General features: G+C 41.8%; 1 protein-coding gene across 1 annotated transcript in view; it reads left to right on the top strand.

The window, feature by feature from the left end:
* Window positions 1–21,205, top strand: part of MTMR6 (myotubularin related protein 6) — a 62,372-nt gene that overhangs the window by 2,583 nt on the left and 38,584 nt on the right. Inside the window, exons 2-4 of the mRNA XM_073662449.1 lie at window positions 13,308–13,424; window positions 14,103–14,265; window positions 20,885–21,042. Coding sequence (XP_073518550.1) covers window positions 13,308–13,424; window positions 14,103–14,265; window positions 20,885–21,042 — 438 coding nt within the window. The remainder of the gene's footprint in view (window positions 1–13,307; window positions 13,425–14,102; window positions 14,266–20,884; window positions 21,043–21,205) is intronic.

The raw sequence follows: 21,205 nt of genomic DNA, 5'->3' as shown, positions 1-21,205 counted from the left end.
ATGATGCCATCCTGCAGCCAGACAGAAAAGTTAGTTCTCTGCAATCTAGCAGGAGCAGGTCAGGTATTGGGCTGTCAGAGATAACTACTCAGACTGGGGTGCCAAGGGCCCACCAAGAACCAGCTCCAGGGCCCCACTTTTCAGCTACATGCAAATGTGACATTATCCTCAATTACAAATTTATATAACAATGAGCTGTGTAGATTGTTACATAAATAAGATGTTCCCTTTATCTCTACATAGTGATTCAAGTATATAGTGCCAAGTACTGCTCATATAAGAGGGTGGTGGCCCACCTGAGGATTCTCCTGCTCTCCTGTCGGCCAGTCCAAGCCTGGATAGCAAGGACCCTGGTAGAAGACAGAAGCGGTTTATTTCTGCTTTAGGTTTTTTGCCCCTTAGTGAGCGCTATGTAGTGAATAGAAGCCAAAGCTTATAATAGCACCTCCCAATCACATGGTCGCCAGGTGTCTGCCTGGTCTTATGAAACCCAGATAAGCTCCGCCAGTGACTTGCAGCACAGCAGGGGGAATAGTTTTTTCCTGTAACTAGGTCCAAATTAATATCCACCAGAGGTATTTTTTTTACCACTTGGGAAACACCATTATGTTAAAAATACATGCAAACATAAAGTCTAAAAAAAAAAAAAAAAAGTTATTCATAAAAAGCCCTTACCCCCTAAAATTATAAGCAAAACCATTATTATTTACTATAAAACACATTTTATTGCATATACAGCCCAAAACAAGAATCAATACATATTTAACATCCGCCAAACTGTAATAACCTGCAGAATGAATTTATCATTATTATTATTTACTATGAAACATCAACAGTATAAAAAAAAAAAAAAAAAAAAAAAAAATAACTTTTTTTACTTTATTTGCAACACAAAAAGAATAAAAGTAATTTATTTCATCCACATAAAGTGCTGAAAAATAAAACAATTTCTCCCGCATAAGACAAAACCTCATACAATCACACAGTCAGTGGGGTAAAAAAAATAATCTGGCTGCTGTAATGCAGAGAAGCAAAAATAAAAATGCAGGCCTGGTTATTAAAGGGAACCTGTAACTTTATTTGAATTATCTCCCCAGATTTGCGCTGACGTCACTTGAATATACGCGTGGAAATGCCGTGCTTGCGCATTGTCGATTGGGGAGTCGCGCATGCGCAGTGAAGTGTTTGTATTTCCCAGCTTCACAGACTGACGCGCAGCGGCTCCGGAATACACACTGGGCAAGAGCGGGCACCCGGATGCACACTGGGCACACCCCTATGACTAAACAAGCAGGCACCATATAACTATATAAAGTGCTTTTTGCAAAGGGTAATAGCGCCGATTTTAATGAAAAAAAGCGCGTTAGTGATACACATTGCATCACTATCAACGCAATGGGGACAGTTTACATACTACAAATGACAGGTTCCCCTTATGGGGTTAAGGATAGGACTGCACTGTAATACAGAATGTGACTCAGGGTCTTTATATGAGAAGTAATTGCTGGGGATTTACTAAGTTTCTCAACTTTGTAGATTCCGTCTCCGCACAGAGTGTCAGGTTGTAGTCGGAGATGAACCTGACCGTTAATGCGACATTTTACTGCGAGGATAAAGCACAGGATGCGGCTCTGCTGTGTCACACATGGCCGGGACTCATCACTTGCTGGCATGGTGTGAATTGCTGGGGCACTGGGCTCGGCTCCCTGGTTGTAGCGGTGACCACATCTGTTGTTGGCCGGCGCTTCCGTTTCAGACTCTGCTACTTTCTTTGTTGTAATCTCAGATGAATGTCCTCATTGTTGGGCCGGGGACTAATCAGCTGGAACCAGGGACAACCAGTCCCGTTCTGTTGTGTTGTGGATCCGAGCGCCATGAGCGAGATACATAGGTGAGGACGGACGCTGAGCTGTACAAGGTGAACCTCCATTCACAAGTATATACCTTCCAAATGTTCCTCTTTGGGAGGGACAGCCTCTTCATTTGCCCCAGATACCAGGGTCCCTCTTTAGGCTATGTTCGCTTTTTGTATTTTTGCTGCTTTTTTTATTTTATTTTTTTATGCAAATTAAAAGCTGATTTTTACAGTAGCAGCAAAAGCTATGAGACTTCAGAAATCTCATGCACACACATGTTGTTTTTTTTTTTTTTCTTTTTTTCATCACCGAATTGGAAAACCGCGGCCTGTCACTTCTTTAAGGATTTTGCAGCGTTTTTTCACCCATAGAAAGCATTGCGTGCGTGCAAAAATGCAGCAAAAAACGCATGTATCAAGTTTTGCTGCTTTTTTTGGTGCAGAAAACTCAGGAACAATAGGCACAAGAGACAAATGTACCTGAAAAACGCAGCAAAGTCTGTTTTTTTTTTTTAAGCAGCTTCTTTCCTGTCAAGAGAGCAGGTTTTGCCTTTAGAAAAAAAACGCAGCGTGTGAACATACCTTTTAATTTTTGAAACCCTCCCCCTTTTTTTTTGTCACATTTGTAGGAAAGGTGTTCTCCAATGCTTGAGAGCTAAAATCCTCTCTGATGGCTGCCGCGGTCACGTAACCTCCAGGAAACACATGTGCTGATATAGTAGGAACGGCGCCGGCTCACGAGATAACCATGATTTTTTTATTGTTTCATGGTAAGAAGGAGCTATCCAGTAGTGGGCCTTTAAATAATTTCCTATATTACTTCACAAAATGTCTCTGGTTAGTACCCTAGACATAATAACGTAGATACGTAGGTTGAATAAAGACCCAGGTCCATCAAGTTTAACCTTCCTCTTCCTCTACATTTTCTCCAAATGTATATTTTATTTTAAAAGGCAACGTGACCGGAGATTCCTGCTGCTCAAACCACAGGCGGCAGGAATCAGAATCTGAAAAGCTGCGTTGCTTTGAATGATTTAGACCACGTTCACACGTTGAGTCTTTGACTTTTTTTCTCAGGAGTGGGAGCCAAAACCAGGAGTGGGTGATAAATACAGAAGTGGTGACGTGTTTCTATTATACTTTTCCTCTGATTGTTCCAATCCTGGTTTTGGCTTACACATACTGAGGTAAAATACTCATCAAGTATTGAACGTGTGAACGTGGCCTTACGCTACTTGTCCAGGTTGAATTGTAATGGGTGGTGAAAAAAAAACGCACCAAAAACGCAGGTGTCAGGTTATTCAGCGTGTTTTTTTTTGTGCCAAAACCAGAATGAGAAATTATTATTTTTTTCACTGAACTTTATGTATATGCATAATAGGGCAGTGAAAAAATGCACCAAGAAACAAGCAAAAAAAGCAAGAAAAATCCTGAACAACCTCCTGGCAAGAGATCAGGTTTTTTCTGCAGAAAAAAATGCTGAAAAAAGCAAGATGTGTGAACATTTCCCTGAAAAGCTGCAGCGCTTCAGAGAAAACCTATTTTAACCCCTTTAAAGCCCAAGACGTATTAATACGCGTCTGTGCCCTGGGCTTTAAGAGCCTGACCCGTATTAATACGTCATTGCGATCGCGCACGCACACACAAGCTGTGCGGGGCGATCGCCGCTTGGTGTCAGCTGATTGTCACAGCTGACACCCGCTACTATGTGCAGGGAGCGGTCCCGCACCGCTCCCGGCACATTAACCCCCGCAATGCTGTGATCGAAGTCGATCGCAGCATTGTGGTGGCTAAGGGGAGGTGATCGCAATACTCACCTCCTCTTCCGGCCTCCAGCGCTGTCTGCCGCGGCTTCCCGGATGTTGCCATGACGACCCGATGTCGTCATGACAACATCCGGGTCACCAGACAGCAGGAAGATTTTTTGGTCCTGCGCAGTGCATGACCAAACTATCTTCTCACTGTGCAGCACTGACAGCCTGCATAGCACAGGGATGGTGCTGCATTCCTGTGCCATGCAGGCGATCAGAGAAAAAAAAGTGAAAGTCCCATAGTGGGACAAAGTATAAAAGTAAAAAAACTGTCAAAGTTAAAAAAAAAATAAAAAAAAATTGGAAACAAAATAATCCACCAAAAATAAAAATATAATGTACCCATCAATAAATATTATTATAAAAAAACAAACAATAAAAGTACACATATTTGGTATCGCCACGTCCGGAACGACCTGACCTATAAAATTGTCCCACTAGTTAACCCCTTCAGTGAACACGGTAAAAAAACAAAGCAAAAAACAATTCTTTATCATCATGCCGCCAAACAAAAAATGGAATAACACGCGATCAAAAAGACGAATATAAATAAAAATGGTACCGCTGAAAACGTCATCTCGTCCCGCAAAAAACAAGCCTCCATACCGCTCCATCAGCCGAAAAATCAAAAAGTTATAGCTCTCAGAATAAAGCGATGCAAAAAAATATTTTTTTCTATAAAATTTCTTTTATGTAAAAGCGCCAAAACATAGAAAAACTATATAAATGTGGTACCGCTGTAAACATACTGACCCGAAGAATAAAGCTACCTTATCAATTTTACCACACGCGGAGCAGAATAAAAAAATAAAAAAAAAAAACAATTCCTGAATTGTTGTTTTTTGTTTTTTTCTGCTTCCCAAAAATCGGAATAGAAAGCGATCAAAAAAATGCCTGAAAATGGCACCAATAAAAACGTCAACTCATCCCGCAAAAAACAAGCCATCACATGACTCTGTCGGCCAAAATATGGAAAAATTATAGCTCTCAAAATATGGCGATGCAAAAACTAGATTCTTTTAGTGTGTGACAGCTGTCAATCATAAAAACCTGATATGATTCTGGTATCGCTGTAATCGCACCGACCCGAAGAATAAAGTCATCTAATCACTTATACTGCTTTAGGAGCGGCGTAAAAAATAAACTCTCGGGTTAGGGTTGGGGCTAGGATTGGGGCCAGGGTTGGGGCTAGGGCTAGGGTTGGGCTAGGGCTAGTGTTGGGATTTTTTTCAAAAGTAAAAAAAAAAAAAAAAAGACGATATGGCAACTAGTGTTGAGCGCAAGTGCTCGCTACTTGAGTTTGCATCGGGTGCTTGGGTATGCACTGAGTATCGAGGGTGCTCGAGTCTCCGCCCCATATGCTTCGCGGCCAAAAAAAGCTTGCGGGGATTGCCTGCCATGCACGAGCGATCCCCGCATGTTTTTTTGGGGTGTCTAATAACCGTGAAACATGTGGGCGGGGACTCGAGCATGTCACTCGACATGTCATAATTTTTGTGGAAAAAGTTTGATTTTTTTTTATTTTCACGGCTCCATGTTATAAACTTCTGTAAAGGACTTGGGGGTTCAGGGTGCTCACCACACATCTAAATAAGTTCCTTGAGGGGTCTAATTTCCAAAATGGTGTCACTTGTGGGGGGTTTCCACTGTTTAGGCACATCAGGGGCACATCCGCTAATTATTCAAGCAAATTTTACAATCAAAAAGTCAAATGGCGCTCCGTCCCTTCCGAACCCTGCCGTGCGCCCAAACTGTGGTTTTCCCCACATATGGGGTATCTGCTTACTCAGGAGAAATTGCACAACAAACTGCATGGTGCGATTTCTCCTGTTAGGCTGTGTGCCCACGATGCGTTTTTTAAGCGTTTCCGCAGCGGCAAAAAACGCTGCAGAAACACTTAAAAAAACGCATGGTAGAAGGCGTGCCATGTTCCCCAATGATAATCCGCATGTGCTGTGGAAATTTCCGCTGCGGATTATCATTGCGGAAAAAACAGCAGCACTACCAATTATTTTGCGGAAGTGCTGCGTTTTCGCCGCCATTGACTTGCATTAGAACGCATGGATTCCGCTTCACTAGATAAGCACATGCGGAATACATGCTTTTAATGTGCGGATGGTACCCAGGTCTAGAGAAGAGGAGACTCTCCTCCGGACCCGGGTACCATAGAAACTGTAAAAAAAAGAATAAAATAAAAAATAAATATGATACTTACCTTCTCACGGCCCCTGGTGCACTCCTCCTCCCTTGCCGGCAGATCGCGATGGACTGGAGGACCTGCGCTGATGTCATAGTCATGTGACGGGTTACGCGACGCTGACGTCGGCAGGTCCTTCAGTGTACCGCCATCTGCCGGCAGTCAGCACCGAGCGAAGCAAGAAACCGGGGGCCATCGGAAGGTAAGTATAGATTTATTTTTTATTTTTTGACATTCTCTCGGTCACACTATATAAATCCATGCTGGTTGCATGGATTTATATAGTGTGACCAAGTTGACAAGCACTTTCCAAGTGATGCTAAAATCGCTTGGAAAGCGCTTGTTAACCCGCATGTAGAAATGCAAGTAAAGAACGCTTCACATCAGCAAGTCCCTGGCAGGAAAAACGCATGTACAATCCGCATGCGTTTTTTTCTGCCAGGGAGATGCAGAAACACTCAGGAAAAATCCGGAGCATTTCTGCATCGTGGGCACATAGTCTTACCCTTATGAAAATGCAAAATTGGGGGCTGAAAAACATTTTTGTGGGAAAAATATGAAAATTTTATTTTTACAGCTCAATGTTATAAACTTCTGTGAAGCAGCTGGCGGTTCAAGGTGCTCACCACACATCTAGATAAGTTCCCTGAGGGGTCTAGTTTCCAAAATGGTGTCACTTGTTGGGGGTTTCCACTGTTTAGGCACATCAGGGGCTCTCCAAACGCAACATGGCGTCCGCTAATTAATCAAGCAAATTTTACATTCAAAAAGTCAAATGGCGCTCCTTCCCTTCCGAACCCTGCCGTGCGCCCAAACAGTGTTTTTTCCCCACATATGGGGTATCTGCGTGCCCAGGGGAAATTGCACAACAAATTTTGGGGTCCATTTTTTCCTGTTACCCCTGCGAAAAAAAAAAAAAAATTGAGTCTAAAGTAACATTTTTGTGAAAAAGTTTATGAAGGCTCCAAAGTCAGCAATGTAGATAGCGAAGGTTCAGGTCTTTTATTCAAGCTGTGATACAAAAGCAATAAGATAAAATAATAAGATATCACTATGTACAAGACATCTACATGGGAACGGCAATACAAATCAAGGCGTGGGCAACTCGGGAAAAGAATGCAGAGCAGTGCTATACAATAGGTTCTGGCACGGAGGTGGCCATGAATGTCTGAAGAGTCCCTGGATGACCAAATACCTCCATCAGCCAGTGTAGTAAGATTGCCCGAGGACTAGTGATGGGCGCGCATGCTCGGTACACGATCGACACTACCGGGGACCTCTCAGATATTTATGCCCACTTGAATATGGCACTTACAGTAATGCTACACACTCTTTGCCCTGTATACAGGCTTGTATTTTGCTTTATTATAAATGTATCACCCAGGGCTATGGGTGTTATCCCATTCTTGGATGTATTCTTTGGCTTTCCAAAAAATGTAAAGATATGCAAATGTGGACTATCGTTGGCTTGTGACATGTGAACTATGACAAGTTGTAATGTCATTGAAGAGTTCTCACTAAAGGGGATTTCTTATCATAGAAAGGTGGGGTCCTACTGAATGTTCAAAATAAAGGGGCCACAATTCTCCTCGACCTGGTGGGCGCAGAGTTGCGGCACAGCCTCATTTATTTGTATAGAGCAAATTTCTGCCACGATGCTGGAGAAATACCAGTGACCACGGGTCCCTTCATTTTCCGTGAGGGTCCTAGAAGTTGATCCTAAATCCATAGAAATGTTAGGTCATATCTTAGTGATATCCCATAACATTAGAAGATGAGAATATCTGTGTTTTCTTTTTTTTTTTACTTTAGTTATTATGTGACTTTACAAATATTCAGTTTGTCACGTTGATATTTCCTTTTCTTTTACAACTGAGATTTCACGTTTTGTTTTTAGACTGGGGTCTTTAGAGCCATCTCATTATAGTTAGATGGAGAGACTTAAAATTAATTTGTCAGCTTAAAGGCTATGGACACCTTTGACCTGGAAAAATAATTTAGTCATAAATGGGAGTGATTACATTTTGGTAATAAAATTTCACAAAGTTTCAGTCTGCAATCATCATTCCATCACTTGTATTCCGCTTGATCCAAGTGTCAGATTTTCCTTTTGTGAGAGTGTCCTTCCTAGTAATATAGGCTGGATGTGAGCTCTGTGGGTATCCAGCGTACTGCTGTCTTGATTAGTTCATATATCAGCACGGCTTCTGTCTTGCACTTATTTCTCCTCTATTTTCTTTCCTTTACCTCTGTAGCCTTTTTTTCTCTGCTCTTCATAAAACTTTAAATACTTTCTCCTCTGCAGATTTGTATTCTGCACTTTCCTCCTTCCTACTACTAATCTGAAGCACTGAGAAAATAGAGCCAGAGAGCAAAGAGAGCCATCAGAACTGAGCATGAGCTCAGATGGATTTTTAACAATTTTGCAGATTGCTCAGCTACATAAAAGACTTAGACATTCTACAGCAAAAAAAAAAAATAGTAGAACATTTTTAAAGAAAACTATTTAAAAAGTTGCTTAAAGCACTACTCCAGTGTTTGTTTTTCAATGCAGGAGTGGTGTCACTCTTCTAAGTTCCCTGTCCCAGTATTATACTTACCAGCTGCTGTCTTCAGCCCTTCCCGATGCTGCTCTAGTCCCGCGGTGCCATCTTGTGACCACAACTTTTGACTGATCAGAAGTCAGATGTAATGGTCACAAGTTCTGAGTGTAAGTCTACGAGACCCTTGTCCTGGCCCTCACAGACTTACATTGAGTTATGACTTTGAGCTCGACCAGCAAACACTGGAGCCATCCGGCAGGTCACAACCTGCAGAAGAGGACTGGAGCAGCTATGATAAAAGATGAAGACGGCGGGTGGTGACGATAAGACTGGGGGGCAGGGAACTTACATTAGTAGCACCACTCAGCGCTGCAATAATAAAAAACGCAGGACTGGTGCTTTAAAGGGGTTGTCCAGTACTTTATATTACCCCCCCCAATGTATCCAAGGATTTTTGTACATAGCTTACATTGCAGATACTGCCTGTGAGCGGCGCTATCACTGGCCGCTCACAGGCATCACGTGACCCCCGGCTGCAGCCTATTCTGACATCTGCTGATGTCACGACAGGTGCTGGCAGCAGCTGAGGGTCCCTCTTCCGCTTTCCACGGTGGCTGCTGGGTTGTGGGTGGGGTTACCCCTCGCATCACACCCAGCATCCACCGCGCGCTCTGCCTCTCCCCATTCATTGGGAAAGCGCGTGGTGGATGCTGGGTGTGATGCGAGGGGTAACCCCACCCACAACCCAGCAGCCAGCGCTGAGTCACGCCTCACTTGTCGTGACGTCAGCGCGGGGTCACGTGATGCCTGTGAGCGGCCAAGGATGGCGCCACTCACAGGCAGAAACAGTAACGTAAGGTATTTACAAAAATCCTTAGGGGCTCCGGGGGGGATACATTGGGGGGGTAATATAAAGTACTGGACAACTTCTTTAACTTTGTATGTAGGAAGCAAATGAACACTAAGAAAATTCTGTGCGTAAATGAGCAGAGCCTTTTTTAGGGAAGAAAATTACCAGCTATAGGTCCGTACTCCCAGTAGCCAATATGGCACAAAAATAAGCCACTTAACTATTTCAGGCACTGAAGTGATGAGTCTGGGGGATTGAGGAGAGCGCTTGCCCTGCTTAACAGGGTGATAATTGATAGTTCTGTGTGTAAGGGCATGCACACGTAGCAGTAAAATACTGCCATTAAACAGGAGAGCATATTAAAGGGGATGTCCAGGCTTTTCACACTCGGTGACTGCAGACTTGTGATTCCCCACATCGCGAGCAGTGAGGTTTCTCCGGTACTGACAGTGAGACAACAAGTATGCAAAATTCATATTCCTGGCCACATTCTGTCTAGATGTGCACTCAAATCAGTTTTATTGAGTGAGGCTATTCACCTCTAGTTGGAATGTGGCCGGAAGTATCAATATCGCATATTTATGGTCAAATGACCACTCTGTCTTGCCGTTGTGATGTGGGGATTCACAAGTCTGCAGTAGGGTGAAAAACCTGGACAACCCCTTTAACCAGACAGAGCTGCTTTAACCACTTAATGACCTCCAATACACCTTTTTAAGGCCCTTAGAATTGAGGATAAAGCACCCACCCACCTCTGGGGGTGGTGAAAATTCAGCGGATGTCAGCTGTATATCTTGGCTGACATCCTGTTGAATCAGCCAGAAGCTGTATTATTGCCAATTGCTTCTGTTTAACCTTCTAGATCAGTGTTTCCCAAACCCCATCCTCACGGACCCCCACAGGTGATGTTTTCAGGATCTCCTTAGTATTGCACAGGTGAGAGAATTCCTGATGCCTTGATGATACTTACATCACCTGTGTAATACTAAGGAGATCCTGAAAACCTGACCTGTGGGGGGCCGTGAGGATGGCGTTTGGGAAACACTGTTCTAGATGCTGCTGTTAATAGTGACAGATGTGGGGGCATCTAGATAGTTTAAACAGGGAGGTGGCTCCCAACTGTATAACTCCAGATGGTTGCCATGACAACAAAAAGTCAAGTAAAGAAATATTTTAGTGGACAAAAATGTAATATAGATGTATGTATATGCGTGTGTGTGTGTGTGTGTGTGTTTGTGTGTGTGTGTGTGTATATATATACAGTTATATGAAAAAGTTTGGGCACCCCTATTAATCTTAAGCTTAATGTTTTATAAAAATTGGTGTTTTTGCAACAGCTATTTCAGTTTGATATATGTAATAACTGTTGGACACAGTAATGTTTCTGCCTTGAAATGAGGTTTATTGTACTAACAGAAAATGTGCAATCTGCATTCAAACTAAATTTGACAGGTGCATAAGTATGGGCACCCTTATCATTTTCTTGTTTTAAATACTCCTACCTACTTTTTACTGACTTACTAAAGCACTTTTTTTGGTTTTGTAACCTCATTGAGCTTTGAACTTCATAGCCAGGTGTATGCAATCATGAGAAAAGCTACTTAAAGTGGCCACTTGCAAGTTGTTCTCCTGTTTGAATCTCCTCTGAAGAGTGGCATCATGGGCTCCTCAAAACAACTGTCAAATGATCTGAAAACAAAGATTATTCAACATAGTTGTTCAGGGGAAGGATACAAAAAGCTGTCTCAGAGATTTAACCTGTCAGTTTCCACTGTGAGGAACATAGTAAGGAAATGGAAGAACACAGGGACAGTTCTTGTTAAGGCCAGAAGTGGCAGGCCAAGAAAAACATCAGAAAGGCAGAGAAGAAGAATGGTGAGATCAGTCAAGGACAATCCTCAGACCACCTCCAGAGAGCTGCAGCATCAACTTGCTGCAGATGGTGTCACTGTGCATCGGTCAACTATACAACACACTTTGCACAAGGAGAAGCTGTATGGGAGAGTGATGCGAAAGAAGCCGTTTCTGCAAGCACGCCACAAACAGAGTCGGCTGAGGTATGCAAAAGCACATTTGGAGAAGCCAATTTCTTTTTGGAAGAAGGTCCTGTGGACTGATGAAACCAAGATTGAGTTGTTTGGTCATACAAAAAGGCGTTATGCTTGGCGGCAAAAAAACACAGCATTCCAAGAAAAACACTTGCTACCCACAGTAAAATTTGGTGGAGGTTCCATCATACTTTGGGGCTGTGTGGCCAATGCCGGCACCGGGAATCTTGTTAAAGTTGAGGGATGCATGGATTCCACTCAGTATCAGCAGATTCTTGACAATAATGTTCAAGAATCAGTGACAAACTTGTAGTTACGCAGGGGATGGATCTTTCAGCAAGACAATGATCCAAAACACCGCTCCAAATCTACTCAGGCATTCATGCAGAGGAACAATTACAATGTTCTGGAATGGCCATCCCAGTCCCCAGACCTGAATATCATTGAACATCTGTGGGATCATTTGAAGAGGGCTGTCCTTGCTCGGCGACCATCAAACTTAACTGAACTGGAATTGTTTTGTAAAGAGGAATGGTCAAAAATACCTTCATCCAGGATCCAGGAAATCATTAAAGGCTACAGGAAGCGACTAGAGGCTGTTATTTTTGCAAAAGGAGGATCTACTAAATATTAATGTCACTTTTCTGGTGAGGTGCCCATACTTCTGCACCTGTCAAATTTTGTTTGAATGCAGATTGCACATTTTCTGTTAGTACAATAAACCTCATTTCAAGGCAGAAACATTACTGTGTCCAACAGTTATTACATATATCAAACTGAAATAGCTGTTGCAAAAACACCAATTTTTATAAAACATTAAGCTTAAGATTAATAGGGGTGCCCAAACTTTTTCATATAACTGTGTGTGTGTGTATATATATATATATAACTACACCCTCAAATTAGTCAAAACTGCTGTTAGGAAGTTTTTTAACCCCTCAGGTGCTCCACAAAAATTAACATAAAGTAGAATAAAATGAAAAAAAATAAAAAATAAATAAATATATATATATATATATATATATATATATATATATATATATATATATATATATATATATATATATATATATATATATTATTTATTTTTTTATTATTTTTTTTTTTTTACTTCTACTTTGTGTTAATTTTTGTGGAGCACCTGAGGGGTTAAAAAACGTCCTAAATTTTCTTGGAAAAAAAAAGAAGCGTTCTAACAAATAAAAAAGAAAAAAATGATACCGGCATAGTAAATGCTGTTTATTAACTAGTTTGTGTAGTATATGTCTCTGATGACGCGCTCTTCAAGTCATCTGACCCCTGCGGCCAATTATAGACTGCAGCGGTGCTGTTATTTAGGAATTTTGAAAATTGCTACTTTTTCTACATTTTTGTAAAGTTTGAATTATTAAAAAAAAAAAAAAAAAATGAAAAACCTATCTAAGTTTTCCATTATCATAGAAGACAATTCATCAAAGCTGTTACTCCACAAAAATGGAGTAAAAGCTTTGAAAGTTCTCAAAAATGTTGTGCAACTTGGAGTTGCGCAAAAATCTTACGACTTTTGGTATTTTTACTCCAGTTTGGATCAACCCTGCTGAAATTGATGAAGCTGGGACAGGAAGGAGCATGGTCACATCTGCCTGTCCAGTTCATTAATGGGACTTTATCAGCACAGAATGACTGTTCAAACCAAGCACAAGCACTCGGTGCTTCATGGTGCGGCCAATCATTTATATACACCTTCCCACCTGCAGGTGGGAAGGTGTATATAAATTAATGCCGCACCTTGAAGCACCGAGTGCCTGTGCTTGGTTTGAACAGTCATTGTGTGCTGACAGTCCCTTTAAACTTAACTCAAAGTTAAACACAGTCCATGGGAAAAGCATATGTGTTTCTCTGATAAGGCAGACCCCTTTTTTATTCTCCTTTATTATGCTGTCTATCTGATCAGCCGAGGTTGACATGTTTAGCTGTGACTTTTGTAGACTCACTTTACAGCTGTGTTTTGTTTGTTCTTCTAGGTGGAGCAGGTGAAGTTATTGGATCGTTTTAGTCCGAGCAACAAGTCGAATTCTGGAACGTTGTATCTCACGGCCACTCACTTACTGTTTATAGACTCGCAGCAGAGAGAGATCTGGGTATGTGAAGTCTGTGTACTTCCTTATCTCACACATACACTCCTTTAGGCTATGTGCATGCCGAGTCTTTTTACAGAGTTTTCGGAGCAGAAACTTCTACGTTTTTGAAGAGCTTTGAGATTTGGGGAGTTTCTGCTCAGTTTCTGTTCCAAAATCTCCTAGAAAACCCCGTGTGCACATAGCCTTGGACTATACAAACTGTTCAACATTTACCTCCCATGAACTACAACTGATGTTATCTAATCCTGACAACCCCTTTACATACCTCCTGATGAAGCATATGGGCATCACAGAGAGCGAAACACCCTCATATGACCCATTGTGTAGAAACACCAGTGAAGAATAGCTCTCACTGTGGCCCGATTGAACTGTCCATGTACTTCTAATGCTTGACCCTCATGAGGTATTAGCCTACTTGGCTAAAACGATATAAAAACATAATTTATTTATTAGGTGCAGAAAATCTGCAACATCAAAAACTCACCAAATACTCATCATGGGTACATAGCCCAAAAGTTATAGAATTTGGAATATGTTGATGAAAAGTTAAGGTTATGTCATAATACCTGAAACATCTCGAGTTTATAGGACAAGGGTGACTGTATATTTATTTGGATCATTTTGATTATAGTTGAGGTTTATACTCCCCTTGACTGATGTGTTCTTGGTCTACATTAGATTCTGCACCATCACATCTCTGCTGTGGAGAAGCTCGCCCTCACCACCACAGGCTGCCCCCTAGTGATCCAGTGCAAGAACTTCCGTGTGGTACATTTCATAGTTCCCAAAGAGCGAGACTGTCATGACATCTACAACTCTCTGCTTCAACTGTCCAGGCCAGGTAGGACCACATTCAGATCTTTTTATAAATGGCATACAGTTGAAACCAGAAGTTTACATACACTATATAAAAAGACACATACAGTGCTGGCCAAAAGTATTGGCACCCCTGCAATTCTGTCAGATAATACTCTGTTTCTTCCTGAAAATGATTGCAATCACAAATTCATTGGTATTATTATCTTCATTTAATTTGCTTGCAAGGAAAAAACACAAAAGAGAATGAAGCAAAAATCAAATCATTGATCATTTCACACAAAACTCCAAAAAAGGGCCGGACAAAAGTATTGGCACCCTCAGCTTAATACTTGGTTGCACAACCTTTAGCCAAAATAACTGCGAACAACCGCTTCCAGTAACCATCAATGAGTTTCTTACAATGCTCTGCTGGAATTGTAGACCATTCTTCTTTGGCAAACTGCTCCAGGTCCCTGATATTTGAAGGGTGCCTTCTCCAAACTACCATTTTGAGATCTCTCCACAGGTGTTCTATGGGATTCAGGTCTGGACTCATTGCTGGCCGCCTTAGAAGTCTCCAGTGCTTACTCTCAAACCATTTTATAGTGCTTTTGGAAGTTTGTTTTGGGTCATTGTCCTGCTGGAAGACCCATGACCTCTGAGGGAGACCCAGCTTTCTCACACTGGGCCCTACATTATGCTGCAAAATTTGTTGGTAGTCTTCAGACTTCATAATGCCATGCACACGGTCAAGCAGTCCAGTGCCAGAGGCAGCAAAGCAACCCCAAAACATCAGGGAACCTCCGCCATGTTTGACTGTAGGGACCGTGTTCTTTTCTTTGAATGCTTCTTTTTTTTTCCTGTACACTCTATGTTGATGCTTTTTCCCAAAAAGCTCTACTTTTGTCTCATCTGACCAGAGAACATTCTTCCAAAACGTTTTAGGCTTTCTCAGGTAAGTTTTGGCAAACTCCAGCCTGGCTTTTTTATGTCTCGGGGTAAGAAGTGGGGTCTTCCTGGGTATCCTACCATACAGTCCCTTTTCATTCAGACATCGACGGATAGTACGGGTTGACACTGTTGTACCCTCGGACTGCAGGGCAGCTAGAACTTGTTTGGATGTTAGTCGAGGTTCTTTATCCACCATCCGCACAATCTTGCGTTGAAATCTCTCGTCAATTTTTCTTTTCCGTCCACATCTAGGGTGGTTAGCCACAGTGCCATGGGCTTTAAACTTCTTGATGACACTGCGCACGGAAGACACAGGAACATTCAGGTCTTTGGAGATGGACTTGTAGCCTTGAGATTGCTCATGCTTCCTCACAATTTGGTTTCTCAAGTCCTCAGACAGTTCTTTGGTCTTCTTTCTTTTCTCCATGCTCAATGTGGTACACACAAGGACACAGGACAGAGGTTGAGTCAAGTTTAATCCATGTTAACTGGCTGCAAGTGTGATTTAGTTATTGCCAACACCTGTTAGGTGCCACAGGTAAGTTACAGGTGCTGTTAATTACACGAATTAGAGAAGCATCACATGATTTTTCAAAGGGTTCCAATACTTTTGTCCACCCCCTTTTTAGGTTTGGTGTGGAATTTTATCCAATTTGGCTTTAGGACAATTCTTTTTGTGTTTTTTTTCATTGAAGACAAATTAAATGAAGATAATAAGACCAAAGAATTTGTGATTGAAATCATTTTCAGGAAGAAACTGAGTATTATCTGACAGAATTGCAGGGGTGCCAATACTTTTGGCCAGCACTGTATACATGTTTTTCTCAATATCTGACATGAAATCAGAATAAACCTTTGCCGTTTTAGGTCAATTAGGATTACCATAATGTTTAATATTTGCCAAATGCCTTAATAATGACAGAGAGAGAATGTTTTATGGCATTTTTATTACTTATTGCAAAGTCAAAAGTTTACATACATTTCATTAGTATTTGGTACCATTGCCCTTAAACTGAATGACTTCGGTCAAACGTTTGGGATATCCTTCCACAAGCTTCTCACAATACACTCCCTGACAGAAGTTATGTCGCTTATCCATGTTATGTAAATAAAAGCTTATAACCGGATGTTAAATTCATCCATTGTTTTTATAAATTACTCTTTTGAAAGCTGAAATTTGGTTTAGGTAAAGAAAATAAATTGGCATCAATGCTGAAATATTGATCATTTAATGAACACAGAATGGTCAGATTTTGGCAAGACAAAAGTTTTGTCGCCTGGTCATATAATGCACCCAATCCTAGTTTACATCCTCACCAGTGCTCAGTAAATGATCGGTAAATTAGTGGGTGTGTATAAAAAGAAACCCAGCACTCCAGACCTTCACTTGAACTGCAACTTGAGCTCTGACAACATGCCAAAAATCCTCCCTGCGACCAAAGCCTTGATTATCAAGAGGCTGAAGAAAAGATCAACTGCACTGGATAAGCGACATAACTTCTGTCAGGGAGTGTAGTTGGTCGGAATTTGGGCCCATTCCTCCTGACAAAGCTGGTGTAACTGATCCAGGTTTGTAGGTCGCCTTGCTCGCACCTGCCTTTTTAGCTTTGCTCATAAATTTTCAACAGGATTGAGATCGGGGCTTTGTGATGGCCACTCCAAAACATTGACTTTGTTATCCTTAAGCCACTTTGTTAGCATTTTGGCAGTATGCTTCAGGTCATTGTCCATTTAGAAGACCCATTTCCGCCCAAGCTTTAACTTCCTGGCTGATGTCTTGAGATGTTACTTCAGTATTGCCATATAATCTTCTTTTCTCATGATGCCATCTATTTTGAGAAGTGTACCAGTCCCTCCTGCAGCAAAACAACCCCACAACATGATGCTGCCACCCCAGTGTTTCACAGTTGGGATGGTGTTGTTAGGCTTCCAAGCTTCTCCCTTTTTCCTCCAAATGTAACAATGCTCATTATGCCTAAAAAGTTAAATTTTAGTTTCATCAGACCACAGGACATATCTCCAAAAATTAAGGTCTGTGTTCCTGTGTGCATTTGCAAACATTAATCTGGCTTTTTTATGTTTCTTTTGGAGAAATGGCTTCTTCCTGGCAGAGTGGCCTTTCAGCCCATGTTGATACAGTACTCGTTTCACTGTGGTTATTAACACAATCTTACCAGCTTCCGCCATCATCTTCACAAGGTCTTTTGCTTTTGTCCTTGGGTTGATATGCACATGTCGGACCAAAGCACGTTCATCTCTGGAACACAGAACCCGTCTCCTTCTTGAGCGGTATGATGGCTGGACATTCCCATCTTGTTTGTACTTGCGTATAATTGTTTGTACAGATGAACGAGGCACCTTCAGGTATCTTGAAATTGTACCCAAGGATGAGCCAGACTTGTGCCAGTCCACAATTCTCTTTCTGATATCTTGGCTGATTTCTTTAGACTTTCCCATGATGCTACACAAGCAGTGTGTTTCAGGTGTACATTAAAATACAGTACAGACCAAAAGTTTGGACACACCTTCTCATTTAAAGATTTTTCTGTATTTTCAGGACTATGAAAATGATACATTCACACTGATGGCATCAAAACTATGAATTAGCACATGTGGAATTATATACTTAACAAAAAAGTGTGAAACAACTGAAAATATGTCTTATATTCTAGGTTCTTCAAAGTAGCCACCTTTTGCTTTGATGACTGCTTAGCACACTCTTGGCATTCTCTTGATGAGGTTCAAGAGGTAGTCACCGGAAATGGCTTTCACTTCACAGGTGTGCCCTGTCAGGTTTAATAAGTGGGATTTCTTGCCTTATAAATGGGGTTGGGACCATCAGTTGTGTTGGGCAGACGTCTGGTGGATACACAGCTGCTAGTGCTACTGAACAGACTGTTAGAATTTGTATTATGGCAAGAAATAGTAAAGAAAAACGAGTGGCCATAATTACTTTAAGAAATGAAAGTCAGTCAGTGCGAAAAATTGGGAAAACTTTGAAAGTGTCCCCAAGTGCAGTTGCAAAAACCATCAAGCGCTACAAAGAAACTGGCTCACATGAGGACCGCCCCAGGAAAGGAAGACCAAGAGTCACCTCTGCTTCTGAGGATAAGTTTATCCAAGTCACCAGCCTCAGAAATCGCAGGTTAACAGCAGCTCAGATTAGAGACCAGGTCAATGCCACACAGAGTTCTAGCAGCAGACACATCTCTACAACAACTGGTAAGAGGAGACTTTGTGCAGCAGGCCTTCATGGTAAAATAGCTGCTAGGAAACCACTGCTAAGCACAGGCAACAAGCAGAAGACACTTGTTTGGGCTAAAAAACACAAGGAATGGACATTAGACCAGTAGAAATCTGTGCTTTGGTCTGATGAGTCCAAATTTGAGATCTTTGGTTCCAACCACCATGTCTTTGTGCGACGCAGAAAAGGTGAACGGATGGACTCTACATGCCTGGTTCCCACCGTGAAGCATGGAGGAGGTGTGATGGTGTGGGGGTGCTTTGCTGGTGACACTGTTGGGGATTTATTCAAAATTGAAGGCATACTGAACCAGCATGGCTACCACAGCATCTTACAGCGGCATGTTATTCCATCCGGTTTGCGTTTAGTTGGACCATCATTTATTTTTCAACAGGACAATGACCTCAAACACACCTCCAGGCTGTGTAAGGGCTATTTGACCAAGAAGGAGAGTGATGGGGTGCTACTCCAGATGACCTGGCCTCCACAGTCACCAGACCTGAACCGAATCGAGATGGTTTGGGGTGAGCTGGACCGCAGAGTGAAGGCAAAAAGGCCAACAAGTGCTAAGCATCTCTGGGAGCTCCTTCAAGATTGTTGAAAGACCATTTCCGGTGACTACCTCTTGAAGCTCATCAAGAGAATGCCAAGAGTGTGCAAAGCAGTCATCAAAGCAAAAGGTGGCTACTTTGAAGAACCTAGAATATAAGACATATTTTCAGTTGTTTCACACTTTTTTGTTAAGTATATAATTCCACATGTGTTAATTCATAGTTTTGATGCCTTCAGTGTGAATGTACAATTTTCATAGTCATGAAAATACAGAAAAATCTTTAAATGAGAAGGTGTGTCCAAACTTTTGGTCTGTACTGTACATCCACAGGTGTGTCTCTAATTAACTCAGATGTTGCCAAAAAAACCTATCAGAAGCTTCCAAACACATGACATCATCATATGGGCAGTCCGGAATTGTTTAATGGCACAGTAATCTTAGTGTATGTAAACTTTTGACTTTGCAGTAAGTAATAAAATGCCTTAAAACATTCTCTCTCTCATTATTCTGGCATTTGGCAAATATTAAAAATTATGGTAATCCTAATTGACCTAAAATGGGAAAGGTTTATTCTGATTTCATGTCAGATATTGAGACTAACATCAGATGTGTCTTTTTATATAGTGTATGTAAACTTCTGGTTTCATCTGTATATATAATACATAATCTCCTGCTGCTGCTCTGCCTGTTTGTGTCAGTCTTCACTTCAGAGTTGGCATTCTGTTTGTGAAACTGCTAGTGCAGGATGAACATAAGCAGTTGGGGGCTGTGAATCTTGCATTTTCTTTTCTTATTTTAGTGCCTTTTAAAAATTGTAAATTTTATAAAAAAAATTGGTTGGTGTCGCCATTTATCGAGAAAATTAAAATTTTTATTTTTCCATAGAAGGACTTGTATTGGGGCAGTTTTTTGCGTGCTGAACTGTAGTTTTTAATTACATTAGTTTTACCATTTTGGAGCATGCGCAGCATTTTGATTAACTTTTATTGCATTTTTCAATGAGGTGCAGCAGTGAGAAAAACTCAACTTTTTAATTTCACGTTTTTTCTCTACGACGTTTACCGTACTTGTTAAATACTTTTATATTTTCATAGATCTGAAAATGGCAAAACTGAAAACGCTTGTATTTTATTTATTTATTTTTAATTTCTTTATTTTTAACTGTGGAAATGGGTGATGATTCAAATTTTTTTATTTCATTTAATTTAAATAATTTATACTGTATTTTTTTTGAGTCCGCTAGGGGACTTTACTCATTGGTTAAATCACAGCCTCGCCACAGACTAGGCTTCACAAGAGTACTAACGTACAAGCATCACTTCTTAGAGGCAGGCGCTGGCTGGAGAAGAGGCTGGCGCCGGCTGGAGAAGGGGCTGGCGCCGGCTGGAGAAGGGGCTGGCGCCGGCTGGAGAAGGGGCTGGCGCCGGCTGGAGAAGGGGCTGGCGCCGGCTGGAGAAGGGGCTGGCGCCGGCTGGAGAAGAGGCTGGCGCCGGCTGGAGAAGAGGCTGGCGCCGGCTGGAGAAGGGGCTGGCGCCGGCTGGAGAAGGGGCTGGCGCCGGCTGGAGAAGGGGCTGGCGCCGGCTGGAGAAGGGGCTGGCGCCGGCTGGAGAAGAGGCTGGCGCCGGCTGGAGAAGAGGCTGGCGCCGGCTGGAGAAGAGGCTGGTGCCACTTGCCCTGTGTGGAGCGGCCTCAGCTCTTGAGCCTGCCCCATGACATATTAATGTCATGTAGCAGGAAGGGGTTACATTCAGTTTTGATAAAAAACACAAAAACTATGTGTTGCTGACCAAATCTTTCCTATATTGTAGATTTGAGGCCATATTGGTTTATATGTGTCCAAAAAATAAAATAAAAAAAAACATCCTTATTACACCGTGCAGGTAAATGTGGAATTATTCCTTATTTTTGTATTAGTCCGATATGAAGATCTCTACGCATTTTCCTACAACCCCAAACAAAAAGAGGCAGAACGTGTCCTCGGCTGGAAGTGCATAGACCTGAAAGATGAGTACAGGCGGATGGGAGTCCCTAATGCTTACTGGCACCTCTCCGATGTGAACAGAGAGTATAAGGTAAATGCACCTATGGCGGACAAGGGTCTGTTTATCGAAGTTTTGGAGACATTTCCAAATTAACATCATTTTAGGGACCTGCCTGACCGGAGGGTCTCCTGACTCCTGCCAACTGCTTCAGAGACATAGATGAGACTGTTACTCCAGGTCCGGAGACCCTTCA

This window comes from Phyllobates terribilis, unplaced genomic scaffold (genome assembly GCF_046119375.1).
Source record: "Phyllobates terribilis strain yellow unplaced genomic scaffold, ASM4611937v1 Scaffold_2__4_contigs__length_985480577, whole genome shotgun sequence".
Lineage (NCBI taxonomy): Eukaryota > Metazoa > Chordata > Amphibia > Anura > Dendrobatidae > Phyllobates > Phyllobates terribilis.
The sequence above is the reverse complement of the archived record's forward strand: the minus strand, read 5'-3'. Positions and strand labels throughout refer to the sequence as shown.